The sequence below is a fragment of the Thrips palmi genome, unplaced genomic scaffold (genome assembly GCF_012932325.1).
Source record: "Thrips palmi isolate BJ-2018 unplaced genomic scaffold, TpBJ-2018v1 HiC_scaffold_10, whole genome shotgun sequence".
NCBI classification, from domain to species: domain Eukaryota; kingdom Metazoa; phylum Arthropoda; class Insecta; order Thysanoptera; family Thripidae; genus Thrips; species Thrips palmi.
The window spans coordinates 22,222,945-22,248,419 of record NW_023144621.1 but is presented as its reverse complement, the minus strand read 5'-3'; the positions used below and the strand labels follow the sequence as shown (position 1 = coordinate 22,248,419).

At 64.9% G+C, this 25,475-nt stretch overlaps 2 protein-coding genes across 2 annotated transcripts in view; one reads left to right on the top strand and one right to left on the bottom strand.

Annotated features, from left to right (window-relative positions):
• LOC117645969 overlaps positions 1–25,475 on the bottom strand; it is a 121,643-nt gene that overhangs the window by 72,972 nt on the left and 23,196 nt on the right. Inside the window, exon 3 of the mRNA XM_034386548.1 lies at positions 21,499–21,579. Coding sequence (XP_034242439.1) covers positions 21,499–21,579 — 81 coding nt within the window. The remainder of the gene's footprint in view (positions 1–21,498; positions 21,580–25,475) is intronic.
• On the top strand, positions 18,870–21,262 carry LOC117654146 (glucose dehydrogenase [FAD, quinone]-like). Its single transcript, XM_034400355.1, has 5 exons — positions 18,870–19,106; positions 19,339–19,682; positions 19,768–20,053; positions 20,122–20,303; positions 20,372–21,262. Exons 1-5 carry the CDS (start codon positions 18,941–18,943, stop codon positions 21,230–21,232), a joined length of 1,839 nt encoding a protein of 612 aa, XP_034256246.1. The 5' UTR covers positions 18,870–18,940; the 3' UTR covers positions 21,233–21,262.

Here is a 25,475-nt window from a genome sequence, read left to right as displayed (position 1 = left end):
CACGGTTAAAGTGGAAACTATACATCACCGAACCACACACCGCCCGAGGAACACGATACTCTTGGAGATGAACGCGAAGGGCCGGTTGCAGAGCGTCTGGCGGCCTCGAGGGCTCCAGAGGGCTCCAGGGCGCCCCCTTTTGCCGTTAATTAGTGCCGTGGCAACAAAGGGCCTTCTTAGGGCGGCGAGCAAAAGGGCCGCTTGCCCCGCCGTGCCCCACTGTGCTTCGCTCTGCTTTACACGTCAAACGCGCGCGTGCCGTGCCGCGCCGTGCCGCGCCGCGCCGCGCCCAGGGCTCCTCACACGCACGGAGATAATTAGCTCCAAGGCGCCGCGTTGCGCCTCGCGCGCCTCCCGACCTGCTGTTGACATTTTCGCCATGAAATCAGGCCGCAAATTCAGCGCCGTCGGCGAAAGACGTCCGGGAAGCCGAGGTCCGGCAGGCTGGCGTGGCCGAGGGCGTGGCCGCCGCGGGGCTCCGAACCCTTGTCCAGCCATTTGGCCAGTCTAAACTTCCTTTCCAGCCGCCCAGCCCGGCCCAGCCCCCGCCAGCATCCCCTCCTTTCATCCTAACGCTTCCGGTGTTTTTCAAACCTAATGAAATTCTGTGGACAGAGCGAGGCGGAGGCGAGGCGGAGGCGAGGCCCGGTTGCCCTGGCAGCACTGGGCTGCCTGACCCGGTCGGCCTGGCCTCTGCCTGGCCCTGGCCGCCCGAAGGCCGAAGCCCGGCAAAGCCGCACTAGAGCCGCACGCACACGGGAAGGGGCTCGCTCGGCCCGCTCGCCCAGGGATTTTCTTTCCTTTTTTGCCGCCCCGCACCGCCCCACCCCGCACGGTCATGTTGCTCTTTTTGTCGGAGGAGAGGGTGAAAGGCAGCGCGCCCCGCCCCGCCCCGCGTCCTTTGCTCATCGTTATTTCCGTCTGCATCGCGTTTGAGACGACCGGCGTGGCCGAGGCCGGGGCAGGCATGGCGGCGGCATGGCGCCGGCGTGAATCGCTCGCCGCGCCAACACCAAGACCCCCACCACGGCCAGCGCCAGGCCCAGCCCCGCCCGCACCGCCCGCACCGCGCGCAAAGCCATTTTTCATGCCGTCAAGTTTCCAGATCCACGTCACGCGGCGCGGTGGCCTCGTGTCTGCGTGGTCACGGCGGGGCGGCCTCCGGGCCCGGGGCCTTGGCCGCCGCGCCCCGCCCCGAGGCCCTCGACAACTTGTCATGGAGTGTAACCCGCCACGAGGGAGCCTGCCTGCTGCCGCTCGTCTGGCTGGCCTGCCAGCAACTCGAGTGATACAAATTAGTCAACCGCCTGCCGAGCGCAGGGCGTGGCGCGGCGTGGCGTGGCGCGGCGCGGCGTGCCACTGACGCCCTGCGAATTTCCGAGGGGAATCTGTTACGGTAATGCTGTAATTAATGTTTCCAGCAAGTGCAGCAGCGGTGCAGCGGGCTGTGGTAGCAGGCGGCGGGGAGGGGGAGCGGAGCGGAAGGTCACCCAGCTGACACACGAGAGGCCCGCGACGCCGGGGTGTCGCGTCGTCCCCGGAGAGAGGCTGCTGCGGCTAGAGCCTGAAGTAGCGGCAGGCGCGCGGCCTCGCCCGCCGCGCACGGCAGACCGTCGGGCTGCGGTCGCTGGCATGGCCGCCCTGACTGCCAGCTCAAAGCCGGCGGGCTGCAAAGGCTGCAAAGGCTGCAAACGTAAAGAACGACCGGAGGGCCGAGGCGGGCCGGGCCAGGCTTGGCGCGGCGGGGCGCGGCGTTGCGGTCGGGGCGGCGAAATTTATAGTCCGGGCGGCAGCAAATGGACCGGAATGGAGTCAGGCCCGGGCTTGGCCTGGCAGGTGAGCAGGTGGCGGGGCGGGGCGGGACGGGCACGCGTGGAACGCAGGGAGCTCGACACGCAAGTGGACCCCGACATGGGCACGGAGTGGCACGGAAGGGAAGGGGACAGGACAGGGCTTCAGTGGCAGCGGGCCGGGTGGCTCACTCGAGCGGCATGTCCGCCGGCACCATGTCCAGGGTGGGGCCACGGGCCACTTTGGAGGCGAGGCGGGGACAAATCGGGCCATGGCCCGCCAGCGCGGCCTGTGCACTGTGTTGCCTGTGCTGTTGCCTGGACGTTGCCTGGACGTTGCCTGGACGTTGCCTGGACGTTGCCTGGACGTTGCCTGGACGTTGCCTGGACGTTGCCTGGACGTTGCCTGGACGTTGCCGTCGCCCGACGGACGGATGGCGGGGCTTAAAAAAGGCAAGCGGTGCGGACGCGGGCAGCAGCAGCCTCTGGCGTCCGAGCCTTGGCAGATTTATGGTCCCGCATGAGTGTCGACTGTCCGGGCCACACGAGCTGGCCGAGCCGGCCCTGGTTCCCTCCCCCGCCCCTTACAACGCAGCGAGTGGCCGGCAGCGCGTCGCCGGCGTGTCCTGGCCCTACAACGTTGCCGCCAACCAGGTACACCCCCGCCCGCGCCGCCCCCGCGGCCCCCGCCACTCGGCCGGGTCGCTGGCCGAACGCCACGCCGAGCACGCCCCTCGAGGGGCAGACGGCAGACCGCAGGGCGGCACGGGGCCCACTCCGCCGCCCCGGCCGGCCACACAGTAAGCACTGTACCAGTGGACTTGCCCACTCCCCTCTCCCTCCGACTCATATTCAGGAGCGATTGATTGAAGCGGACTATCGGACACCGGACTGCGGTCCCGCCCCACTGATTCCGAGAGTCGGCTTCGTCGCTCTGACTCCCTCGCTCTCATGCGGCGTCCCAAACGGGTGCGAGAGAGGCAGGGCGACGAAAACGACCTCCGGAGTGAGTGTCCTGAGGGGACTGCGGTGTCGGGTGTCGGCGGCCTGACCTGGCTTGGCTTCGGCACCCCCCCCCCCTCCGCCCTGCAAAACGCGCCGGCTTCCCTGTAATCAGCAGTCGCTCACAGCCAAACGCCACTCCATTCGGCTCGGTGATTGCCCCCAGCCCCACCCCTCCCTTTTCTCCTTCTTGCCGCCGCGCCGCCCCGCGCCGCCCCGCCCTGCCCGACTCGCCCTTCGGCCCGTTATTCGCAGGGAGTTTCTGCGCGCAACCAGTGCACGGCACAGCACGGTAGCAATTTGAACGGACCGCCTAACTTCTCGGCGAGCAACAAGAAGCGCGCCACCCTGCACCCTGGCCGGCCGCAACCCCCACGCCGCCGAGGTCGACGTCGGCCACGTCGAGCCCCCCGCAGAGAGTGAGAAACCGACCGCCGCTACACTTGCTTTTGAAACATTTTTATTCTCTCCGGGTAAGCGCAGCATAGCGGGGCCGCAGCGGGGGGCGCTGAAGCCCTGGCCGGCCGGTAGCCTCGCAGCAGGGTGGCGGTGGTGGTGGCGGTGGTAGCCTCGCAGCAGGCCGCCCGCCCGTAAAGCGCAAATCAAAGCCAGCGTGTCGCAGCCCAGCCCGGCCCCGGCCCGGCGGCCTGGCCAGACACATGACCGCCCGGCTGCCACATGAGCCGCCGCCACAGCCCTTGGGGCCCTAGGCCCTAGGGGGGAACGGGCTTTGTCCCGCCCTTGGCCGCCGCTTCGCCGCCACGGCACGCCACGCCGCGCCACGCCGGGGGTAAAGTGATGGGGGACACTGACGCGTCGCTGCTCCTCTGCACGTGGGACGGGATGAGATGGGATGGGAGTGCCGCTGCCGCGCTGCCGCCCGACGCTGTCATGCCACAGTGTCACGCCGTCGACCGCCTTTTTTTGTCTCTCTCCTTCTGCCCCCCCCCCCCCCCCCCGTAAACGCGGATCGTACTTTGAACTGCACCCCCTCCCTCGTACGCAGGCAAGGTTGGACTTCCAGCAAACGCTCTGCCAAGCATGACAAGCCCAAAATCAGTTACGATGCAAGTACAGAATAGTTCGGAGGGGCCAGTATTTTTCGTAAGTTTGCAGCGCCACAATGCTACCCGCTGAGAGTGCGCCAAGCCAGGGCTCACGTCGCGCCCCCCCCCCTCTCTCTCTCTCACACACACACACACACACGCACTCACACACAAGGCGGGGACGAGCGCCCTGCTGGGCTTGGCCAGCGGACCGAGAAATAACCCCGCGATCCCTCAACGCGACCGCAAACACGACAACGCGCACACACACACACACACACACACAGTAACACGCGCTCATACAAACAAACACGCACGGGGCCGAAACGACAGCTCAATCTGCGAGACGCACAATTCCAAAACGGCTCAGTATTCTTTCCGGCGGCCGCGGGCTGATTCAGCGAACACAGTACAGCGCTGTGCTCGCGCTGCCCCCTTCGCACACGGCGGGCCCGGTCCGCCCGGCCCGCCCCGTTGCGCCGCGAGAGAGACAGCGCGACGAAGCCGCGTTCGGAATCCGACCACGTGCACTGTGCAGGGGAAACTGCTGACCGCCGAGCATCTGATATTCGGGCGCTTCGGTGTTGTTGTTTTCGTTCGTGTTGTTCTTGTTGTTGTTCTTGTGCCGCCGACCGCAGCCCCAACTAATTAGGGGGAAAGTGGCGGCAGAGGAGGTGGAAAAGGGGGCGGGGAGGGGGGGTCCTTTTGCGCCGTTCCCCTGTTTGTGTGTCCCACTCATTGTGGCTTGCGGGTGGAATCGGCTGAGCAGCGCCGTGCCGTGCCGTGCCGCGCCGCAGCCCCCTGACTAGGCGGCGAGGCAGGGCGGCGGACTCAAGCGCGCCGAGTGGTCTGGTCCATTTAACTTATGAAACGCGCGAGCAGTGGCGGCGGTGGCTTTGGCTTTCGCATGCGATGCTTATCGCCGAGATGGGGCTTAAATCACAATCCGGGAGCACTACAGTGGCGCGGCCGCGTGCGGCTCGCACAATCCCAGATCCGGGCCCGATTGGCCGCAGTCCGGCCGTATCTTGCACGGCTAATAAAACTTTGTTGCTTCGAGTGAGGGAGTGTGTTCGCAGCGCCGCTGTCACGAAAGGCCGCCGCGGCCACATCGACGGGCATTAATGCAGCCCCCCCCCCCCAAAACCGTCGACAAATGAAAAGCAGCCACCAGGCAGCGCCAGATTTTCCCAGAAAGAAACATAACATCACGACAGCATCATAGGATTTGCCCGGCACGAAAAAAAAACAAGACAGCAACAACAACAACATCCGAATTAAATGCGGGAAATTAGCAGAAAGAAAAATCCGCGCGGTGCGCACGTCAAAAAATGAGATATATATTGTCCGCGCCCGATAAAAAAAAGAGACGGAAGAGAAACGGAAAAAAAGAAAGGAATTATGACGCGCGAGGAACAAAGAAGGAAAGAAAGAGAGGGGCGTACTTCGCAGTGCTTGGCCTGGACCGCCTTTTGAATCTGTGCGACAAGTAGTTGTCAGTAGGGAGCGAAGATGGATGGCGTAGCAGCGGGCTGCCCCCGCGCACTGCCTTCTGTCTCGCTCGCACCCCGACCAAGTGCCCCGCGAGCGACAGAGACAGAGGGCACTTTCGGAACGAGCCTTGCAGCGCGTTCTTCTCGGGGGGCTGCGATGAGACGTCAGGAAACAGACTGACGGCCAAGGCGGGGCGGGGGGAGGGGAGGGGGAGGGGGAGGGGAGGGGAGGGGAGGGGAGGGGAGGGGGGGGAGGGGCGGACGGACCGCAGGACGCTTTCATTATTTGGAGGAACAACGGAACTGCCAGGCCAACCAAGTGGTCCGCTCGTCTCTTTCTCTCCGTCTCTCTCACCCAACAGAATCTGCAGCTCGCCGCCCCTGCGCCGCCGCCAGCCGGGCCATCATTACCGACGCGGCGCGGAAAAACTCACCTGGAAAAGAGAGGCGAGAGTCAAACACCAGTCAGAACAAGAGGGGGTGGGGTTTCCTTGGGAATAGTCACGCGCTGCCGTATCAAAGATAAAATGAAGACACGCCCCTCTCTCTCTCTCTCTCTCTCTCTCTCTCTCTCTCTCTCTCTCTCTCTCTCTCTCTCTCTCTCTCTCGCCCTCTCTGGCCGAATCCCCACCGCGGGGTCCATCTGTGAGGCCGGCACGACCCGCTGGAACCGCGGCGACGGCGGCGACCCTCCCTCCAACTTGGTGTCGCACTTCATCTCCAGGGCGATTCCGCCCGGCCGGGGTCCGACTCCGCGCAGTGTGCCCGCCGCTCCGTCTCCGTCACTCTCGTGGGTCGTTGAGTAGGGGTGCGAGAGAGACGGGGCGACGCGACAGCACGGTTCGGAACGGGCCGGCAGATCATCGGCGGCGATACGGCGGGGCCGGAGCGGCGGTAAGTTTCTGGTGGAGAATCGCGTCACCACTCTGCTCTGCTCAGCTCTGCTCTGCACCCTTCCGGCAAGTTTTTCCCATTTCCTAGTGGTGCCGCGCCGCCGCCGCCTTGGGCCCCGCCTCCCCGTGCAGCCCGTGCAGCTCGCTGGGCTGCAAGCTGACGGCCACTTCCGCCGTCGCCACGGCCCGGCCGGTGCGCTGCGCCGCCGCGGACGTTTTCAAAAGCTTCAGGGCGCGGAGCGCAGGACGAAATACGAAATACAGAGTGCCAATTGGAACGAAATACCAAGTGCAACTTGTAAAAGAAATACCGAGTGCGAATTGAAAAGCGACTCAGAGTGCGAAAACGCTCTCGAAACCTCCGCCTCCGTCGGCGGCCCGCAGCCACGGGGTGGCCCCCGGGTGGCCCGCACCTCCGCGGTGACGAATTTATGGCGACGGGAATCGCAGGTGGCGAGCGGTCGGTAATCGGCACAGACACCGAAGGATTTTCTGCAGTCATGTAAAGGCAAAGCCTCAAACTGAAAACAGTGTGTGTGGCGTTATTTCGTTTCTGTTTCCTAATTGATGCGAGAATCAATCTCCTCGTCGCGCCGAGCTCGGCCGAGAACGATGAACGCGTCGCGTCCGAAGTCACCCCCTCTCCCCGTTGGCTCGCTAGCAGGGCCAGACCACTGCTTCAGGAACAACACTCAAAATTTTGGTCGCCACTTGGTGACAATCTAAAGTCCAATTTTCCTTACATGAATGTCATAACCATGACGTTGTTGTAATCTACACGTTACAAGTATAGGAAATTTGGTGAAAATGTCATAATTTGCAAGTGATGAAAATGTGATCCACTATTTTGTCATTGCACTCTTAAAAGCCTACGAAGCATTGTCGACTTGCTTTGTATTATGAAGAAAGGCTTCGTATTAAGAAGGATTTTGCTTCATAATGCGAAGCATTTCCTTGGATTTTACAATGCCGTCATTTCCTTCGTATAACCAAGCGATTCTTCGTAGAGTTTTTAATGTGGGAGCGAAACAAATTTTCACAGTGAAGGCAGCGCGTCGGCGATACAGCCCCGCCAAATTGAGACCGATGCAAGGACAAACATGTCAGCGCGGCTGAGGCTCCGCCAGGCCCTCACAGACTGACACGCAACTCTGCGCAGAGCCGCGGAGCGTCTCGGGGCTCCGTCGGCAGTGAAGCGCTTTAAACGTCGCTCGCAGTGACGCGTGAGGCGCTTAAGCCCGCGACGGTCCGTCACTCTAAAAATAGCTCCGGTCGCCCTTTCTCCACCCCTCGGCCCTCGCCTGGCGGGATTTGGCGCGCAGAGCCCCGCCAGACAAAGTAGCGCGACGATCCAATCCCCCGCGGCAATCAGACGGCGGGACACGAGAGGGAGGTGACCAGGAGGAGGTCGAGGAGGTGGAACACGGCGTGGTCGAGGAGGAACACGGCGTGGTCGAAGAGGAACACGGCGTGGTCGACGAGGAACACGGCGTGGTCGAGGAGGAACACGGCGTGGTCGAAGAGGAACACGGTGTGGTCGAGGAGGAACACGGCGTGGTCGAAGAGGGACACGGCGTGGTCGAGGAGGAGGAACACGGCGTGGTCGAGGAGGAGGAACACGGCGTGGTCGAGGAGGTGGAACATGACGTGGTCGAGGAGGAACACGGCGTGGTCGAGGAGGAGGAACACGGCGTGGTCGAGGAGGTGGAACATGACGTGGTCGAGGAGGTGGATGGAACACGGCGTGGTCGAGGTGGAACACGGCGTGGTCGAGGAGGTGGGACACGGCGTGGTCGAGGAGGAACACGGCGTGGTCGAGGAGGTGGAACACGGCGTGGTCGAGGAGCCCCGTCGCTGCCTACTTCGTCCAGACGGCGTGCGAATGAAAACGGGCCATAGAAACGCAGGCAGGCAGGAATGGGAGGAACAGGAACCCCTTTCTTTTATCTCCGCCAGTATTCCCCGCCGCGCTGCCGCCGCGCTGCCGCAGCGAGGCCGGGCCCCGGCCGTCGTCGTCGTACTCCTTTTCGCGCGCTTTTCCCCGCCACCCTTTTAAAGGGCGGGGTGCGGCGCGGTGCGGCGGGGTGCGGCGGGGTGCGGCGGGGTGCGGCGGGGTGCGGCGCGGTGCGGCGCGGTGCGGCGGGGTGCGGCGGGGTGCGGCGGGGTGCGGCGCGGTGCGGCGCGGTGCGGCGCGGTGCGGCGGGGTGCGGCGCGGTGCGGCGGGGTGCGGCGGGGTGCGGCGCGGTGCGGCGGGGTGCGGCGCGGTGCGGCGCGGTGCGGCGCGGTGCGGCGCGACGCGCGAGGCATCCAGCAGCGCTCTCTCGCAGCGTCGCCGTCGCAGTTTGCATAAAAGTATTGTGCTCAAGTTTCTTTCCGCGCCGGCGCTGAAAATGCCCCGAGAATTAGTGCGCCCCGGGACGGCGGACCTCGCCGACGTCGAGGTCGTGCTCGTCGTGCTGCCGCGGGGCACCTTGGCTCGTTTCCCTCGCTCTCTCTCGCACTCACGGGGCGTCCCGTGCGGGTGCGAGAGAGACAGGGCGACGTCTGCTGGGTAATTAGAGGCCGGGCCGAGCCGCCGCACTGCCGCGCCCACACACGCCAAGTTGACTCGCGGAGCCTCGCGAGCTTCGCGTTTCGCCTCGTTATCAAACACGCCGCCGAAGCTAGTTCCGCGCGCCTCTCCAAACAATAATTGCTCTTTCGCGGTGTTGTCGACTGCGATGCTGCTTCTGAAGGCGCGGCGCGGCAGGACGCTCAAGGAGACGTCTCGCCGCGAGGAGGGTCGGGTCGGACCTTGGCTGCGTCGCTTTGAGGTCTCATTTACCCCGCCCGCCAGCCAGCCAGCCAGCCAGCCAGCCACGCCAGCCAGCCAGCCAGCCAGCCAGCCAGACAGCCAGCCAGCCAGCCAGCCAGCCAGCCAGCCAGCCAGCCAGCCAGCCAGCCAGCCAGCCAGCCAGCCAGCCAGCCAGCCAGCCAGCCAGCCAGCCAGCCAGCCAGCCAGCCAGCCAGCCAGACAGCCAGACAGCGACAGCCAGACAGCCAGACAGCCAGACAGCCAGACAGCCAGCCAGACAGCCAGACAGCCAGACAGCCAGACAGCCAGCCAGACAGCCAGAGCAGCCAGACAGCCAGCCGCAGCCAGCCACAGCACCAGCCAGACAGCCAGCCAGCCAGCCAGCCAGCCAGCCAGCCAGCCAGCCAGCCAGCCAGCCAGCCAGCCAGACAGCCGCACTAGCAGCGCTGGAGTCCCCGCGTCCCGCGGCATGGGACGGCGCGGGACGGCCCGGCCCGGCGCCTCCGCAGTTCCGTGGCGCAACGCGACGGGACGCGGCGTCCATCAGGCAAACGAAGTTTGGCGATAGTCATCTCTGTCGTCTGCTCTTGCCTCGCCGCCCGCGACGCGCCGCAACGCCCCCGCAACGCCCCCGCAACGCCCTCGCAACGCCCCGCGACGCCCTCGCAACGCCCCGCGACGCCCTCGCAACGCCCCCGCAACGCCCCTGCAACGCCCCAGTGGCGTGCGCAAGGGGGGGGGGGGGGGTCATGACCCCCCCCTTTGGCCACTAGACAGCCGCCTGGAAGGTAGGCAAATTGCGTCACTTTCCCCCTGTAAGTAGGCAAAAAGCGTGGCCTGACCCCCCCCCCCTTCTAAATTTCTGCGCACGCCACTGCAACGCCCCCGCAACGCGCCGCCAGTGCCCCCCCATCTTTCTACTTGATAACACGGTTCTCATTTCAAGACGTGAATACGGCGCGCTCGCGGCAAGACTGTTTGCGAGACGGCCGTGAAAGAAATGGCAAGGCGCTAGCGGGGCGGGGCGGGGCTGGGTGTGGCGTGGCGGGGCGTGGCGGGGCTGGGTGTGGCGTGGCGGGGCGTGGCGGGGCGTGGCGGGGCGTGGCGGGGCGCCGTATCGTCGCCACTTGCCGCGCAGCACCCCCCGGCATCGCCCTAGAGATGAAGACAAGGGGCGCTGTGTGTGTTGTGTGGAAACACAAGCGCTGCTTGGAGGAATTGGGATAGAATCAGCCGCGCATAACTCTCTCTCTCTCTCTCTCTCTCTCCCGCCCACCCTTCCCGCTCTCACTCTCTCATCCTCTATCCGCCCGTCTCATACTCACTGACTGTGTTTGTTTCACGTACGTAACTCGATAGACTACACGCCGCACCACCTCTTCGAGGCAGAGTCAGTCATGCAGAGAGGCAGCGAAGATTCGCGTGCGAATCGAAAAGAGAACTCGCACCAAATATTCATCCGTGCTGCTTTACACGTATCTCTCTCTTTTCCCTTGGTTCCGTCGTCTCTCTCTCTCTCTCTCTCTCTCTCTCTCTCCTTTGCTGCCAGGATTACTTGAGTAGAAAAACAGCGCGGCCGAACGTCGGCGCGGCGCCAAGTCACTTTCGATTTGATTCCATATTTGATGTTCCGACGGCTGGCTTCCCGCCGCCGGCACCGACGGCCACGCCGGCCAGGCCACGCCGGTCGAGACCGGAAATTACTTTTCACATTGTGTCGGGAGGCGAAGAATGTAAATCGGGGCTAGGAAAAAGGGGGAAAGAGTAAAAATGACCGGATTCGATTCATGCGAACCACCACAACAAAGCACGCCGTCGAATCAGAATTCGGTCCAATTTGCTCCAGTGCTGACCGAAAGAAGCTCCACTGTGCCGATGAGCTTGTTATCTTTGAAGGACACAGACTGCAGACGCGGGGAGGGTGAAGGTTTTGCACAAACACAAACACAGAAATGGTAGAAATCGAAGCCCACAGACGGAAAGAGACACGCAGAGACACGGCGGGCGGCTTACCTGGGTTTCGTTCTCGGTTCGTTCGCAGTCGCTGAAGGGGCCTCGCGAGACCGCGCAGTTCGCCGACAAAGTGCCAAAGTGGCAGGCCGATGACGTCACGCCGACCCCCTTCGCTCACGACGGTCCAAACTTTCGACCTCGACGAAGCGACGACGCCTCGTCGGGCTGGTCCCGGCCGGTCCGTCGCCGGCCTCCCCCTCGCCTTGGTGCGCCTTGGCGGCCGAGGCGGTGTCCGCGGCGCGGCGCGTCGCGGCGCGTCGCGTGGCTGGGGCGCTGGCGCACGCTGGCGCTGCCGGTGCTGGAGCGCGGAGTGGCGCGCGGCGTGCCCCGAGCGGTGCCGCCGGAGGACTGGAGAGGGTGGAGGGAGGCGGCCGGGATCGAGCCGCGCCAGGCCGCCGCCACCGCCGCGCTGCCCTCGGCACCGCCACGCACCGCCACGCCCAGCCCAGGCACGTGCAGCTCGGCCACTTGTTGTTCGTCGGGGAGTCGGCCGGAGTCGCGGCCACCATGGGGTGACGCCGTCCGTCCCCTCGCACTCGTTGGCGGGGTGCGCGAGGAAGACAGAGGCAGAGCGACGAAGCGCCGACGGCAGCGGCTCGCCGGCCAGCGGAGCGTCGCTGCCAAATGCGCGGCGAACGGCTGTAACGCGCTGCACGGCCAGCAGACTGAGAGTCGTGCTCGTCGCTCTGTCTCTCTCGCACTCATGGGGCGGCCCACGGGGAAGGCCTCGCTAGCGAGTGGGACGTGACCGAGGAAGGGGGGCGGCAGGACCGGCAGGGCCGGGGGGAGTGGGACGGGGAGGGGCGTTCCAAACGAGTGCCGACATTGTGAGGGCGAGCGCCCCCTGTCTCCCTCGCACTCATGGGGCGCCCTGCGCGGGTGCGAGGGAGACGGAGCGACGAGAGGGCGCCTCGGAAAGGCTCGGCTGGCCGGCAGTGCCGAGGCAGTGCCGGGGCAGCGCCACGGGCCAGGCCCTTTCAGCGGGCGACGGCGACAATTTAGGGGACTCATACAGGAGGACCTCCCCTCCCTCCCCTCCCCCGCCCGCGCCACTCGACGCGTTTGTAGGACGCCAGCTATTACGGCACTTTATTCGAGTGGCCGGCGCTGCCGGGCGGGGCGGGGCGGGGCGGGGCGGGGCGGGGTCGCGCCCTTGTTGCACGGGCCCATTACAAGCGCCGCACGCCCGGGCACGGCCCAGACCGTGCATTAGGGTCAGGCACACCGGCCAGATTATTTAACTACCTGCTGCTGTGCCGTGCGGCCATGCAGGCAGTAACACTCTTTTTTCGGCGCTCTTCCTGCTGCCCGTCCGGCCGCCCTCCGCCTGGGGCCCAGGGCACGGGCCCTTCACTGCGGCGCCCTTCCTGCAAACGCTGCCTCGGCGCCAGCCCTGGGCCCTTCAGCACTCCGGCCGTTTGAAACACTCTGCGTAAGGAAGGGAAAATTAAAACCAAACCGCGCGCGCTCGGGACGCTACTCGTTGCCCGTCGCCTTCCGTTCGGGCCTCGCGAAAACGGGGACCACGGCACAGTGGGCCAGAAGACCGGTGGAGGCGGCCAAAATTCTAGACGTGTTTCGATCTCTAGAGTCGCTATGCAGGGCTCGAACCGAACGTGTGGCCTCACCAACGGATTCCTCTCCTTGTTCGGAGGGCAATCCACTGGTGGCGTCACACGTTTGGTTCGAGTCCCATTTAGCGACTCTAGAGCTCAAAACGCGTCCGGGATTCTAACCGTCTCCATCGGTCTTCTGGCCCACTGTGCGCCAGCAAAAGGGCTACGTTCTGCGGCGAAGCCTTTGAGTTCGCCATTGCGCCAGGTGGACTAGGTGGACCTGAGAGAGTGCTGGCGCTGCTGCACGCGGCCCCAGCTGTTGCATCCACCCCCGGCACCCCCGCGCGGCGCCACCCCCTCCCCCCTCTCCCCGCCGCCTGATGCTAGATTTGCCGCCAAGCAATCAAAATGCAAAACGCAAAGCGGGCGGAACGTAATACAAAGCTCCTCGCCATGGCGTGGCGTGCCGTGGCGTGCAAGGGGGGCTGACTCTCCCGAACCGTGTACGAAGTATTATATATTATAGGTATTATAGAGTATTATAGGTATTATTCCAAATATTATATCCAGATAATTGTGTCGTTGTAAGTGGTTTTCCGTATACCAAAGGTTTCCAAAATACGCAAGCAAGTTGAAAACAAGGATTCCGGCTCGCGCTCCTGGGCCTCAAATTATTATACAGCGCATCTTTAAGAGCCTCAGCACCAAGTCATTTCTCTCAGCGCCATTTTCTTACTCTAACGTTCCGTCTAGAAATCTCTGAACGCTTGTTCACCACAATTTTACACAACTTTCTCATTTTAAAACCAAAACTGCACAAAATGTGCGGCATTTTTTGGTATTATGGATTATAGTATTATTCAAGTATTATAGGGCTGTGTACGAAGTATTATAGGAGTCAGCCCCCCTTGGTGGCGTGCCGTGGCGTGCCGTGCAGTGCGGAACGACGACGGCCAGGTCGGCGCTGCGCCGTTGCGGTTGCCTTCCCTCTCTCTCTCTCTCTCTCTCTCTCTCTCCCCCTGCAGCCCCAACCGGCCTGCACTCCGCCTTCGCCCGGCCGAACCGCCTCCGCCGTTCCGCCCCCTCAGCATTCCCCGCGCATATTTCAAGGCACAAAACCGCTTTCATTTACACGCCCCAATTTTTCTCCGCGGCCCGACCCGCCAGGCCGCGCCACGGCGTGCGAGGCAGAGCAGGCCCCGCCTCGGCGCCCGGCCTGGCGGCCGCTCTCAACACGCGGCCCGGCGAACCCTTTACGCCGCTCGCATCTCGAATCAAGTTCTGAGGCCGAGCCGAGCCGAGCCGAGCCAGGCAGCCCGCAGCACCTGACTTGGCAGTGGACAGCCGGGTTGCATACCAAGCAGGGGCACTAGGGCTAACGCTTGCCATACTTTCTCATAAATAACAAAGCAAAAGCATGGCGGCGTCCGCCAAAATAAAGGACAGAGAAGGCGCGCGCGGTGCCCGCCTTGCGCCCGACTCGGCGCGCGAGAGCGACGGAGACGGCAGACCAGCGACGACCCGCCGGCCCGCCACAGAGCCGTCGCTCGCTCCATCGCCGCGGAAAGAAGTTGGCCAAAAAAGAGAGAGGCAAAATCCAGGCGACTTTTGCTTGGCCGGAATCCTCGTTCGCAGTGCAGTTCCCTCGCTGCCTCCGGGCAGCCCTCCCCCCCCCTTCCCCTCCCCGCGACGTGTCTGGGGATGCAAACACTGCTAATTTCGACACTAATTCCGGCCCCGCTGGGCGCGGCACCACGGCACGCCGGCTGGCCTGTTCAAAATTCAGAGACAGGGGAGAACAACTTTGGCGGCGTCGCGTCGGCGCGCGGGGCGGAGGCCGAGGCGGAGGCCGGGGCCAAGCTGTGGCGGCCGCCCTGCCGACGGGGCCCTGCCGACGGGGCCCTGCCTTTTCCCCGCCGCGCGGCGCCACAGTCTCCTCCAGGCCGGGCCGTTCGACAGGCGCTATAACTTTAAGTAAAAGTGGAGATTGCTCGCACTAAACGGCACCCACTCACGCTTGCTTTGCGGCCGCCCCGGGCCGCCCCCTCCCCCACCACGCTCTGGCGCCGACGGCCCGACGCCATGCACCCACCGCCCTCATACTTTAGCCGACTTGCTGTGCGTCGGGGACCAAACCCAAAACCCCAACCCCCGCCCCCTCCCGGCCTCAGGCGCGCCGCGCACAGTGTCAGCACGGCCCGCCTACCGCAGCCCCCGCAGGGGTGGCTCACAGTGTACCTTGCGGTGGCATCGCCAGCCAGCAAATTCGAGAGACCGCACCAAACAACGCGGCAGGCTTCCGTCTCCCTCGCACTCCAAGGGCGTTCCTGGGCGGTGCGCGGTGCGAGGGAGACGGAGCGACGGGGGTGCGCTTCGGGTCGGTCTGCCGCGGCGCCGTGGCCGCGCCGTGGCAGTCAAGGCAGCGAGGAGCGCGCCTGCAGAGCCGAGGGTAGGCAACACGCCCTACTACGCTGCTCGTCGCGCTGCCTACGCCAGCATTACCATTGCCATTACGGGCTAGCGCCTGGCCGCGCCACGCCGTGCCACGCCAAGACGAACCCCCGTGTCAACTGAAAACATTTCACAAACTGGAATGTCTGTCTGTCTGTCTGTCTGTCTGTCCGTCCGTCCGTCCGTGGTCGATTCCCTCTTTCGCCGGGCGGTGGCGCGGGCGGCGCCCCGGAAGTCATCACTATAATAGCGCTCAAGTCTCTCATTAAGGAAGACGTTCGCGCAGCACGAGAAAGGGGGAGGGGGAGGGGCGCACAATCGCAGCGAGAAGGTCAAAGTGGCAAGCCGGCCGGAAATGAATTTGTAGCGCCGCGGAAACGGCGACCTGGCCGGACCACCACGCACTCGTGGGGCGTCGCGCAGTCGCGCGTTCCGTTTCGGGTGCGACGGAGGAAAAACTGTGGGCAGTGAGGCTTCCGGAAAAGCGGCGTCTTTCTTTGGTGTGTCCTGCCAGTCCTGCGGCCCCGCGGACTCGCCAGCAGACTCATTCCGAGAGTCGGTTTCGCCGCCTCGTCTCTCTCGAACTCATGGGCTGCCAGTGGGGGCGACGGAATCAGTCTGCAGACTCGCCTGGCTGCGCTTCTCAGAAACTATCCTCTCTCCGGGCGGCTGGCCGAGGCTGGCCTGGGCTCGCCTTGCCGCCGCTGAGCACAGCTTCCTCGCCAATCCAATCACGAGGACCGCCGCGCTACACACACGGCCACCCCAATGCGGCGGGCTCACTCAGGTGAGAGTCCCCCCCCCCTCCCTCCGAAGTCCCCGCCCCGGGCGTGGCGCGGCGTGGCGCGGCGTGGCGCGGCGTGGCGCATCCTCTGGCCCCGTCCCAAGGCCTTGTCCCGCCTTGGCTGGACGCCAGGCAGACCCTCGCGCTGTGGCCTGGGCGGGGCGGGGCGGGGCGGGGCGGGCGACCACTACACCGCCACCGTGGTGGTGGTGGTGGCGCCGCGAGCCCTTCCGATAGAGAGCACAGTTTCCAGGACTAAAGTGGACTCACCGCCCGGATGCTTTTCGCATTCGGGGCGTCCAGGCCACCAGGCTTTGCCACGGCTTCGCGTTGGAACGCTTTGCGTCGGCGGGGCGGGGCGGGGCGGGGCGGGGCGGGGCGGGGCTGTGGGGCGTCCCCGCGGCCCTGCTGCGGCTTGGCACCGCGCTGCGTCATGCACTCCAGCTAATTGGGTCGGCCCGGCGAGCGAGGCTTCCAAGTTAGGACGCCATTCAGTCGAACGTTGAGCAATGCGCCATGCGTGCGTCGGAGCAAACAAAAAACTAAAAACCGTGCCGGCGGTTATTCCAGTAGTTAAAATCAAGAGCGACTGTTCTACTGGTGGTCAATACCGAGGGAGTAGGGGCCTAGTTGTTAAGTTACAAATATTCAGAGAATAAGTTTGCCCGAGTATGCCCATTAATAAGCCGAAATCCACGATACTACTGAATACACGCGTTTGCTCGCATGTTTGCCTGAGCACTGAGTGAAAGTCAAAGCGAGCTGGTGAATGTGTGTGTGAATAAGAATGGTCTGAGAACAGGATTGTCGTAAATTTTCTGGAAACGGTGACGGACATCGTGATTTCGGCTGACTTGAATCTCTAAAAGTCCTGAAATGTGCAGACTTGGGTCTGCGGTCCATCCCCCACCCGCGTCGCCGCGTCCGAGCGCCACCTGCTGGGCAGGGCGGGCAGGGCGGGCGTCGCGGCGGGACGGCCAGCAAGGAGCAGGTGGAATTAAAAGTCTATTTCAATTAAAAGTAATAATGCCCGAGACAGGCCTTCCACCCCAACGTCCCGAAGCCGGCGGACCTGAAGGCCTGAAGGGTGGTAATCTCATCAGTGGAGGCGACACCCCCCCCACTCCCACCCCCGCAGCGCAGCGCCCCCTGCAAACCCCTTGGTGCCACCCGGCGGGGGAGAAAAATGCTCACACAATTCCTGATGGAAAGAATAAGATTTTTTCGGGCGGGAGGGGGGATGTTTGATGGTAGGGGTGTGCTCCAGCCACTACTGCATGCAGAGTGCCCCCCCCCCCGCCAATCCAAGACGCATTAGGGCACTCGAACCAAAAGGCGCCACGGCCAGGCGGGCCAGCAGCGGCGACTTGTCGACATGACGTCATCGGGAACCAATCGAGAAACGAGCAGTGATCGCCACCGCGGCCGGGATGAAACCGCCATTAGGGGGTAAATAAAGTGGCAGGGGGGGGGGATTCGCAATCAAGCTCGCGTCAAGCGGAACTCATTCGAGCGAGAAACAAACGGGCGGCGAGCCGTGGGACTCGAGCCGAGCCGAGCCGAGCCGCAGACAACCGTCACGGAGATAAGAAACTTTACAAAGGGTCCAGTGTAATGGACACTGCAGTCCGGCCGAACCAACTGCGCCATCAAATCTGCCATCGCTGTCGCGGGACGACGTCGTAGCGTGGCGGGGGCGGCGGGGGCGGCGGGGCCGGCCGGGCGGGCCCTGGACTGTCCGGCTGGCCATTCCGCCTTGTTGTCCCTGCACTTGGCGGAGATACGGGCCGACGCAAAGCACAGCTGCAGCGCACGACAAATTGCTTCTTGACCAAAGCAGACCCGACGCATCGCAGCCAGCCTGAGGCTTCGGCCTCTCCGCCGTCCCCGCCTCGCCGGCCTGGTCAGCGTCGCCGTCGGCAGACAGGCCCTCGACGCCCCCTTCCCCCACCCTTCCAATTTCTGCTGCGAAATGACCTCGTTGGGGGAAACAAACGACCCCCTGGTCGCCGCCGCCCCCGCCGCCGACACTCCTCCGGCTGGCCGAGGTCCACCCCAGCAGCCTGGCGGCCTGGCGGCGTGGCGGCGTCGGCCATGGCCATGCCACACCAGTCCGCGTCGCCGTCCACTAGTCGACTGGACTGCCCCACGCCACATATCGCGCCGCGCGCCGCCGGCGGGGATTCCCCGCCCAAAAGACGGTCGGACACTCACCCACACTCACGCCACTTTTCGGCGGGGAAGTCCCAAGAGCCACATCCTTTCATAAATCGGTCAAAATATTTCCGGCCCGCAGGACGCCGTATCACGGCGAGACGCATTTTACTACTCACAGTGGCGCGGCGTGGCGCGTGAAAAGGCGGCGCATTATCGCGGACAAGCATACAGCCGTTCGTAATCCCCCCACCCCGCACCTCGCAGCGCCTCCACCCCCAACCCAGCGACCTCACACATTTGTTTTCGCGCCGGGCTAAATGTACTTCTCACTCGGCCCCGAAAAACAAAACGGGAGCAGCGAGAAGCGCCCCGTGCCTCCATTTTCCCACCAATGAATGCGCTTTGAAATAACTCGTCACCCTTTCACCGCCCTCTCTCTTTCTCTCTCTTCCCTCCTCCCCGGCCGTCCCCGGCACTGGCAACGCTGAAGCGCTGGCCCTTTTCATCCGGCACGGCCCTGTTTATTCACGTAGCGGGGCATTATCGTGCCGGGGGGCTCCGCGGCCCGTGGGCCGGGCCCCGGAGGGGGGGGGGGGGCAGCGGGGGGCACGGCGAGATCATGACGATAGGTGCGGCCAAGTGGCGGCGGCAACGCGAGGCGGGGCCAGGGCCACGGCCGCCAAGGGATGCCGGTTTCCGGTTTGCTACGCCAGCGGTTTGCCGGCATAGGAAATTAAGATAGCGCGCGACGGGGCGGGGCGGGGCGAGGCGGGGCGAGGCGGGGCGAGGCGAGGCGAGGCGGGGCGAGGCGAGGCGGGGCACAGCCACGCTCGTCGACTTTTACCCCGAGCCGCGAGACCGCAGCGGACACGGACACACCGGCGCCGCCATGGTCAACACGTACCAGCTCCGCGAGGCCCTGCAGGCCGCGGCGGCGGGCCCGCACGCCTGCTCGCCGGCCATGTCCACCCTCATGGCCTTCAGCGCGCTCGTGCACGCCGCCGTGAACCGCAAGGTGCTGCAGTCCTCGCGGCCGCCGCCCCTCTACCTGCAGCGCCAGAGCTTCGACTTCATCGTGGTGGGCGCGGGCGGCGCGGGCGCCGTCGTGGCCAACCGCCTCAGCGCCGGTAAGAGCAAGCACCAGGACTCTAGCGGTCTAATGTGTTAGTTTAGCGTTAGAAAGTTGCGATGAAAAAACGAAAACATTGTATCAAAATCCTATATTTGCTGCACTTGAGTGACCAATACGTCATAAGATCATAGGGAACTTCCGACGAATTATCAAGGAACATTTCACGGAACATTAGACCGCATTCTTACATGGGCCTGACGCTCGTCCCGGTCCTGGCCGCCGGCCAGCCCCCCACAGGTACTCCGTGCTGCTGCTGGAGGCGGGCGGCGAGGAGCCCTTCTCGCTGACGGACGAGCCCGGCATCCACGACCACCTGCTGGGCACGGCCATGGACTGGAACTTCACGACGGTGCCCGAGCCGCACAACTGCGGCGGTAAGGGCTGCGTGTACCCGCGGGGCAAGTCGCTGGGCGGCAGCACGGCCATCAACTCCATGATGTACGTGCGCGGCAACACGCGCGACTTCGACGCCTGGCGCCAGGCCGGCAACGACGGCTGGGGCTGGAGCGACGTGCTGCCCTACTTCAAGCGCTTCGAGGACAACCGCGAGATGCTGCTGTCCTTCAACAAGGTGGGTCCGGGTCGGCACGCCGCGGCAGTCTGTTGGTGTGCCGGACTTACCGCGCTACGCTCAACCTGACTCTTCGTCCACGCAGGAACTGCACTCCACGGGCGGCGCGCAGAGCTACCAGCGGTTCCCCACGGCCGACATGAACGCCCACCTCATGTTCCACGCGTTCGGCGACCTGGGCTACGGCCTCAACTACGGAGACGCGCTGACGGGCGACGACGAGCACCGCAAGGGCGTCTTCGTCGTGGAGTTCGCGTCGCGCGGCGCGCGCCGCGTCAGCACCAACAAGGCCTTCCTGGAGCCCATCCGGAGGCAGCGGCCCAACCTGCGCGTCGTCCCGCGCGCCAGGGTCACGCGCATCATCCTGGACGGTGAGTGAGCACCGTGGCCTCCAAGGCCCTCGTCGCGGACAGCGGTCTGACTGCACTCGGCTCGGCAGGCAAGCGGAGGGCGCGCGGCGTGCAGTTCTCGGACGACGCGCTGGGCGGCAGCGGCGTGCCCATCTCCGTGTTCGCCAGGAAGGAGGTCATCGTGTGCGCCGGCGCCATCGGCACGCCGCAGCTGCTGCTGCTGTCCGGCATCGGCCCCAAGGACGCCCTGGACGCCGTGGGCATCAAGCAGGTGAGTGGAGCGCTCTGGGCGCTGCGTGCTTCTACAGCAGCCTCTGATCCGACCCTTGCCGCCGCCAGGAAGTGGACCTCCCCGTCGGCCGCAACCTGCAGGACCACCTGACGGGCGACCTCCTGGACCTGGTGCTCAGCAAGACGGCCAGTCTGCCCGCCAACGGCGACATCCGGCCGTGGGTGGACGCGCAGCAGGAGTACAACGACCACCAGTCCGGGCCCATGTCCACCGTCAACGTCATGTCCGTGCAGGCCTTCGGGTGCAGCAACCACACCACGGACGACTGGCCAGACCTGCAGATCACGCTGGGCCCCGCCATCGACTCGGTGCAGTGCGCGTCCACGCTGGCGGACAAGGCCAAGTGCGCGGGGCTGGTGCGCGATCGAAAGAACGGCTGCTTCAAGGGCTCGTACCCCTTCTACAACTCGGTGCTCATCGCGGCGAGCATCATGCGGCCGCGCAGCCGCGGCAGCGTGTCGCTCTACTCCAAGGACCCCTTCGCCAAGCCGCGCATCCACGTCAACTACCTGGCCGACCCCTACGACGTGGACGTCATGGTGCAGGCGTACCGCCAGATGATGGCGCTGGCGGCCACGCCCACACTCGTCAAGGCGGGCTACCTCATCAACACGACGCCGGCGGCGCCCTGCCGCCAGCACACCTTCGCGTCCGACGCCTACATCGAGTGCATGCTGCGACGCTACACGCGCACCAGCTACCACCCCTGCTGCACGGCCAAGATGGGCCCCGCGGGCGATGCCACGGCCGTGGTGGACGGCAGGCTGCGCGTGCGCGGCGTGGCCAACCTCCGCGTCGTGGACGCCTCCATCATGCCCACCCTCACCAGCGGCAACACGGCCGCGCCCACCGCCATGATCGCCGAGAAGGGCTCGCAGATGATCCTCGACGACTGGGCCCGGAAGTAACCACATGCCAAACAAGACTAAAAAGCTCCATTTGTTTCATTTTTTTCGTTCGGACAAAAGGTCCGCATAGGGTGCCTCTCCCGTTGCCGCCCCTCCCTCGCCCGTTGAGAGCGAGCGCGCAGTCCGCGGGCCGAAGCGCGGCCAGGCGTGGCGGCTATCTGTGCGAAAATAACGACAAAACGAAGCGCTCGTGGCGACCAGACCAACAGACAGACGATGCGCCGCGGCCGAGGCCAAACCGGTCGCAGATATGATAGACAGCTTACCCGCAGTTCCTGGAGGCGTAGCCGCACGTTGTCGGCCCTGCTGGCGTGGTCCTGGCCCGTCACGGGGAACGAGCCCAAGTACTGCAACAACAAGAACACGGCCGTCAGCTCTCCGTCCACACACTGTCAGCGAGCTCCGGGCACGATCGGCGGCGCGGCAGTGATTACCAAAGTTGTAACGCAGACGGCATTTGCCAAGTTTAATCGACTCCCCGCGTTAGTTTTCTTTGTCCGCGTGCAAGCGGGCCGCAAAGCGGGCCGCAAAGCGGGCCCGCTGCCTCGCTGCTTCGGCTCCAAGCGGGAGCGCAGTCGGCATTTTATGGCAGAGCGCTTCCGCTCCATCGAGCTAAGCTTAGGTTAGGTTAGGTCGCGCGGCGGAGGGCGTGACAGGAACGACTCCGCGTCCATCGCCCCGCCGTCCTGTCCACGCGGTCCCGGCCGGCGCACAGTGGAGGCGGCCAAAATTCGAGACGCGTTTTGAGCTCCAGAGTCGAACCTGACGTGTGACCCCACCAAAGCATTGCTCTCCGAACGAGGAATCCATTGGTTGGGTCACACGCTCGGTTCGAGCCCCATTCAGCGACTCTGGAGCTCGAAACGCGTCCAGAGTTTTGTCCGCCTGCGCCGGTCTTCTGGCCCACTGTGCGGCGCTACCCCGCGCCGAGGGGCGGCTGGGCAGTGGCGCCACCCAGCGGCCGCCGCCGGAGGCTGGCGGCCCTGCTCTGCCCTGCTCCCCGTCGCTTCGCAGCGCTTCGCCGCGCCACACCACCCTACCTGTGCGATTGTTTCGGAACGAGAATGCGGAAGGTCAGTCCTGCCATGGCGGCCATGGCGCGGCGCGTCAATAGGAAAGTTCCCTGCGGAGTTTCACTTTTAGCACAATGGGAATCTGGGCTCCACATCGCCGACGTGGGGGTTTATTGGCCCGGGGCGGACGGAGGGGCGGGGGATGGCCCTGGCATCGCGTTGCCGCGTCGCCGCGCCGCCGCGCCGCGAGGGCGGTATGCAAAAATCAAACGAACACGCGGGCCGCGCCGCCGCGCCGCGGATAACGCGTCGGCGGTATGACTGGCGGCCCGGCGGGCTGGATGCCTTATTCATGTTATTCAATCTCCTCCGCGCGAATACATATAAGGCGCGCTTCATCTTGTCGGGGCATTCACGCTGGAGGAGGAGCACAAGTGCCTGATCCAGTCCGACCCGCCGCACGCGTCGCGGCGTCGCACACTCGAAGGCCCGCGCAGAGAGATGATGCGCCGGCACCGCCAGAGACTCGCTGTCTCCCTCGCACTCATGGGGCGCCCCGTAGCGGTGCGAGAGAGACGACCGTGTGGCCTCGTGCCTCAGCCCTGGCGGCCGTGGGCATAAGTGTAAGAAAGAGGACAGAGACCTTCCACTCGGCGGCACGAGCGAGACGCCTGCGTCTCATGAGGCAGTCCCAGCGCCGCGCTCCGCGACTGCCGCTTGGTGACGCGGGGCGCGGGGCCGCGGGGGCTCTCGTTTCATCGGCACCCTCCACACGCCCCGCTGGAGGCTGGATTCCCTGCTGGAGGCTAGAATCCCCACTGGAAGCCAGACTCCCCGCCGCGCCCTCTGCCGTGGCCGTGGCTCGAGGCCAAGCCGCCACGCGATGACCGCCTTGCCTAGCCTTGCCTTGCTGCCTAGCCTTGCCTTGCCTTGCCTTGCCTTGCCTTGCCTAGCCTCGCCTTGCCTTGCCTAGCCTTGCCTTGCCTTGCCTCGCCTTGCCTTGCCTAGCCTCGCCTTGCCTAGCCTCGCCTTGCCTTGCCTTGCCTTGCCTTGCCTTGCCTTGCCTTGCCTTGCCTTGCCTGGCCTTGCCTAGCCTCGCCTTGCCTTGCCTTGCCTTGCCTAGCCTTGCCTTGCCTTGCCTTGCCTTGCCTGGCCTTGCCTAGTCTTGCCTTGCCTTGCCTTGCCTAGCCTTGCCTTGCCTTGCCTTGCCTAGCCTCGCCTTGCCTAGCCTTGCCTTGCCTTGCCTTGCCTTGCCTAGCCTTGCCTTGCCTTGCCTTGCCTAGCCTCGCCTTGCCTTGCCTAGCCTCGCCTTGCCTTGCCTAGCCTTGCCTAGCCTCGCCTGGCCTTGCCTTGCCTTGCCTTGCCTTGCCTTGCCTTGCCTGGCCTTGCCTAGCCTTGCCTTGCCTAGCCTTGCCTTGCCTTGCCTTGCCTAGCCTCGCCTTGCCTTGCCTTGCCTAGCCTCGCCTTGCCTTGCCTAGCCTTGCCTTGCCTTGCCTCGCCTTGCCTAGCCTCGCCTTGCCTTGCCTTGCCTTGCCTTGCCTTGCCTTGCCTTGCCTGGCCTTGCCTAGCCTCGCCTTGCCTTGCCTTGCCTAGCCTTGCCTTGCCTTGCCTTGCCTTGCCTAGCCTTGCCTTGCCTTGCCTTGCCTTGCCTAGCCTCGCCTTGCCTTGCCTAGCCTCGCCTTGCCTTGCCTTGCCTTGCCTAGCCTTGCCTTGCCTTGCCTTGCCTTGCCTTGCCTTCCAGTGGATGCTGCCGCGCTGCCGCGTCTGCGACCGGATTTTATCTGGCAGCCACCTGCCTGCTGGGCGCGCTGCTCGGCAGTCGTCACTCGTCACCCCCGACGCGTCCCCCTCCCCCCGCACTTTTCATAACGCCTTGCAGACTCTTTCTTTGGATTCGAAATGAAGTCACGATCTCGGCAGCTGCGAGTCGCGTCGCCTGCTCGGCCGGCGTCGTCCTGGCGCCGCGAGACGAGTTTTGGACCCTGGCGTCGCCCCGCCCCGCCCCGCCCCGCCCCGCCCGAGCGAGGCCAACACCCCGCCCCGCCCCGCCCCGCCCCGCCCCCCCCCGGGTTTTGCTCTGCTCCCAATAGCTGCTTTCAATATTCCGCCGGCGTGTCGGACCATCCGCGCCGCGCAATCCTATGTCCACCGATCGTGTCCTCCTCGTCGTCGTGGTGGCGTTCGCCGGCTCGCCGCCACGTTGCGGTACGCCCCACACGCCCCGCACCGCGCTGGCCCCGCCAGAGGAGGCCTCTCTTCGTTCCGAAGGGCCTCTTTTTCAGCAACCCTTTGATTTCCAGAGCAGCAAGAAGGGCGAGCGAGGCTGAGACTGCGAGGGCGCGGCGTGCTATCAGAGGCAATCGCCTCTCACTCACGTCACGCTACACGCGCTCTGTGTGTTTGTGTTTTTATTTTCTTCCGAGCGCGGACCGCCGGGCCAGGCCGTGCCCTTCGGGCCTTCGGGCCCTCGGGGCGTTACGAGCACAATACGCTCGCCGGCCTGTACGGCCGCGCCCCTCGCGGCGTGCGCGCGCGATTTGAATTGACTCGAGTCGAATCGAGTCGGAGCGGCGCGCGCTTGGCGTGGCGTGGCGTGGCGTGCCGTGGCGGGCCGAGTCAGGCCTATCTAGATTCGGGCGTGAGTAACGCGTTGGGCTAGGCCCCGGCGAGGCCCCGGCGAGGCCCTGGCCCGGTGCGGGGCGTGCCGGGCGGTGCGCTACGAGGGTCGCCGCCTGGCCGTGCCTCGGCCTGCAGCCACGGTCGGGCAGTAAACCCTTCGATAAGCACCGCTCGGGAGAAACACTTCCGGTGGGCTATCGGAAGCAGGACCCGCGCATAAACGACTCAACTGCGAGACTCGGAGAGACTGCGAGGCAGGGGGGCCATCTCGCGGGTCATTAGCGTGTCGCTCTCTCCCTCCCTCCCTCTCCCCCTCCTGGGTCCAGGAGGGAGAGAGAGAGAGAGAGAGAGAGAGAGAGAGAGAGAGAGAGAGAGAGAGAGAGAGAGAGAGAGAGAGAGAGAGAGAGAGAGAGAGAGCGAGAGAGAGAGAGAGAGAGAGAGAGAGAGAGAGAGAGAGAGAGCGACGAGGCGCCGTCGGGAATCAGACAACCGGCCCCGACAACGCTCTATCAATGACGGATAAAAGAAGCGAGCCGAGCTGCAGAGCCCCTGCGACGGGCGGGTAGGCAAACACCGCGACACTGGTGCGGCGCAGGCCAAGGGAGTGCCTA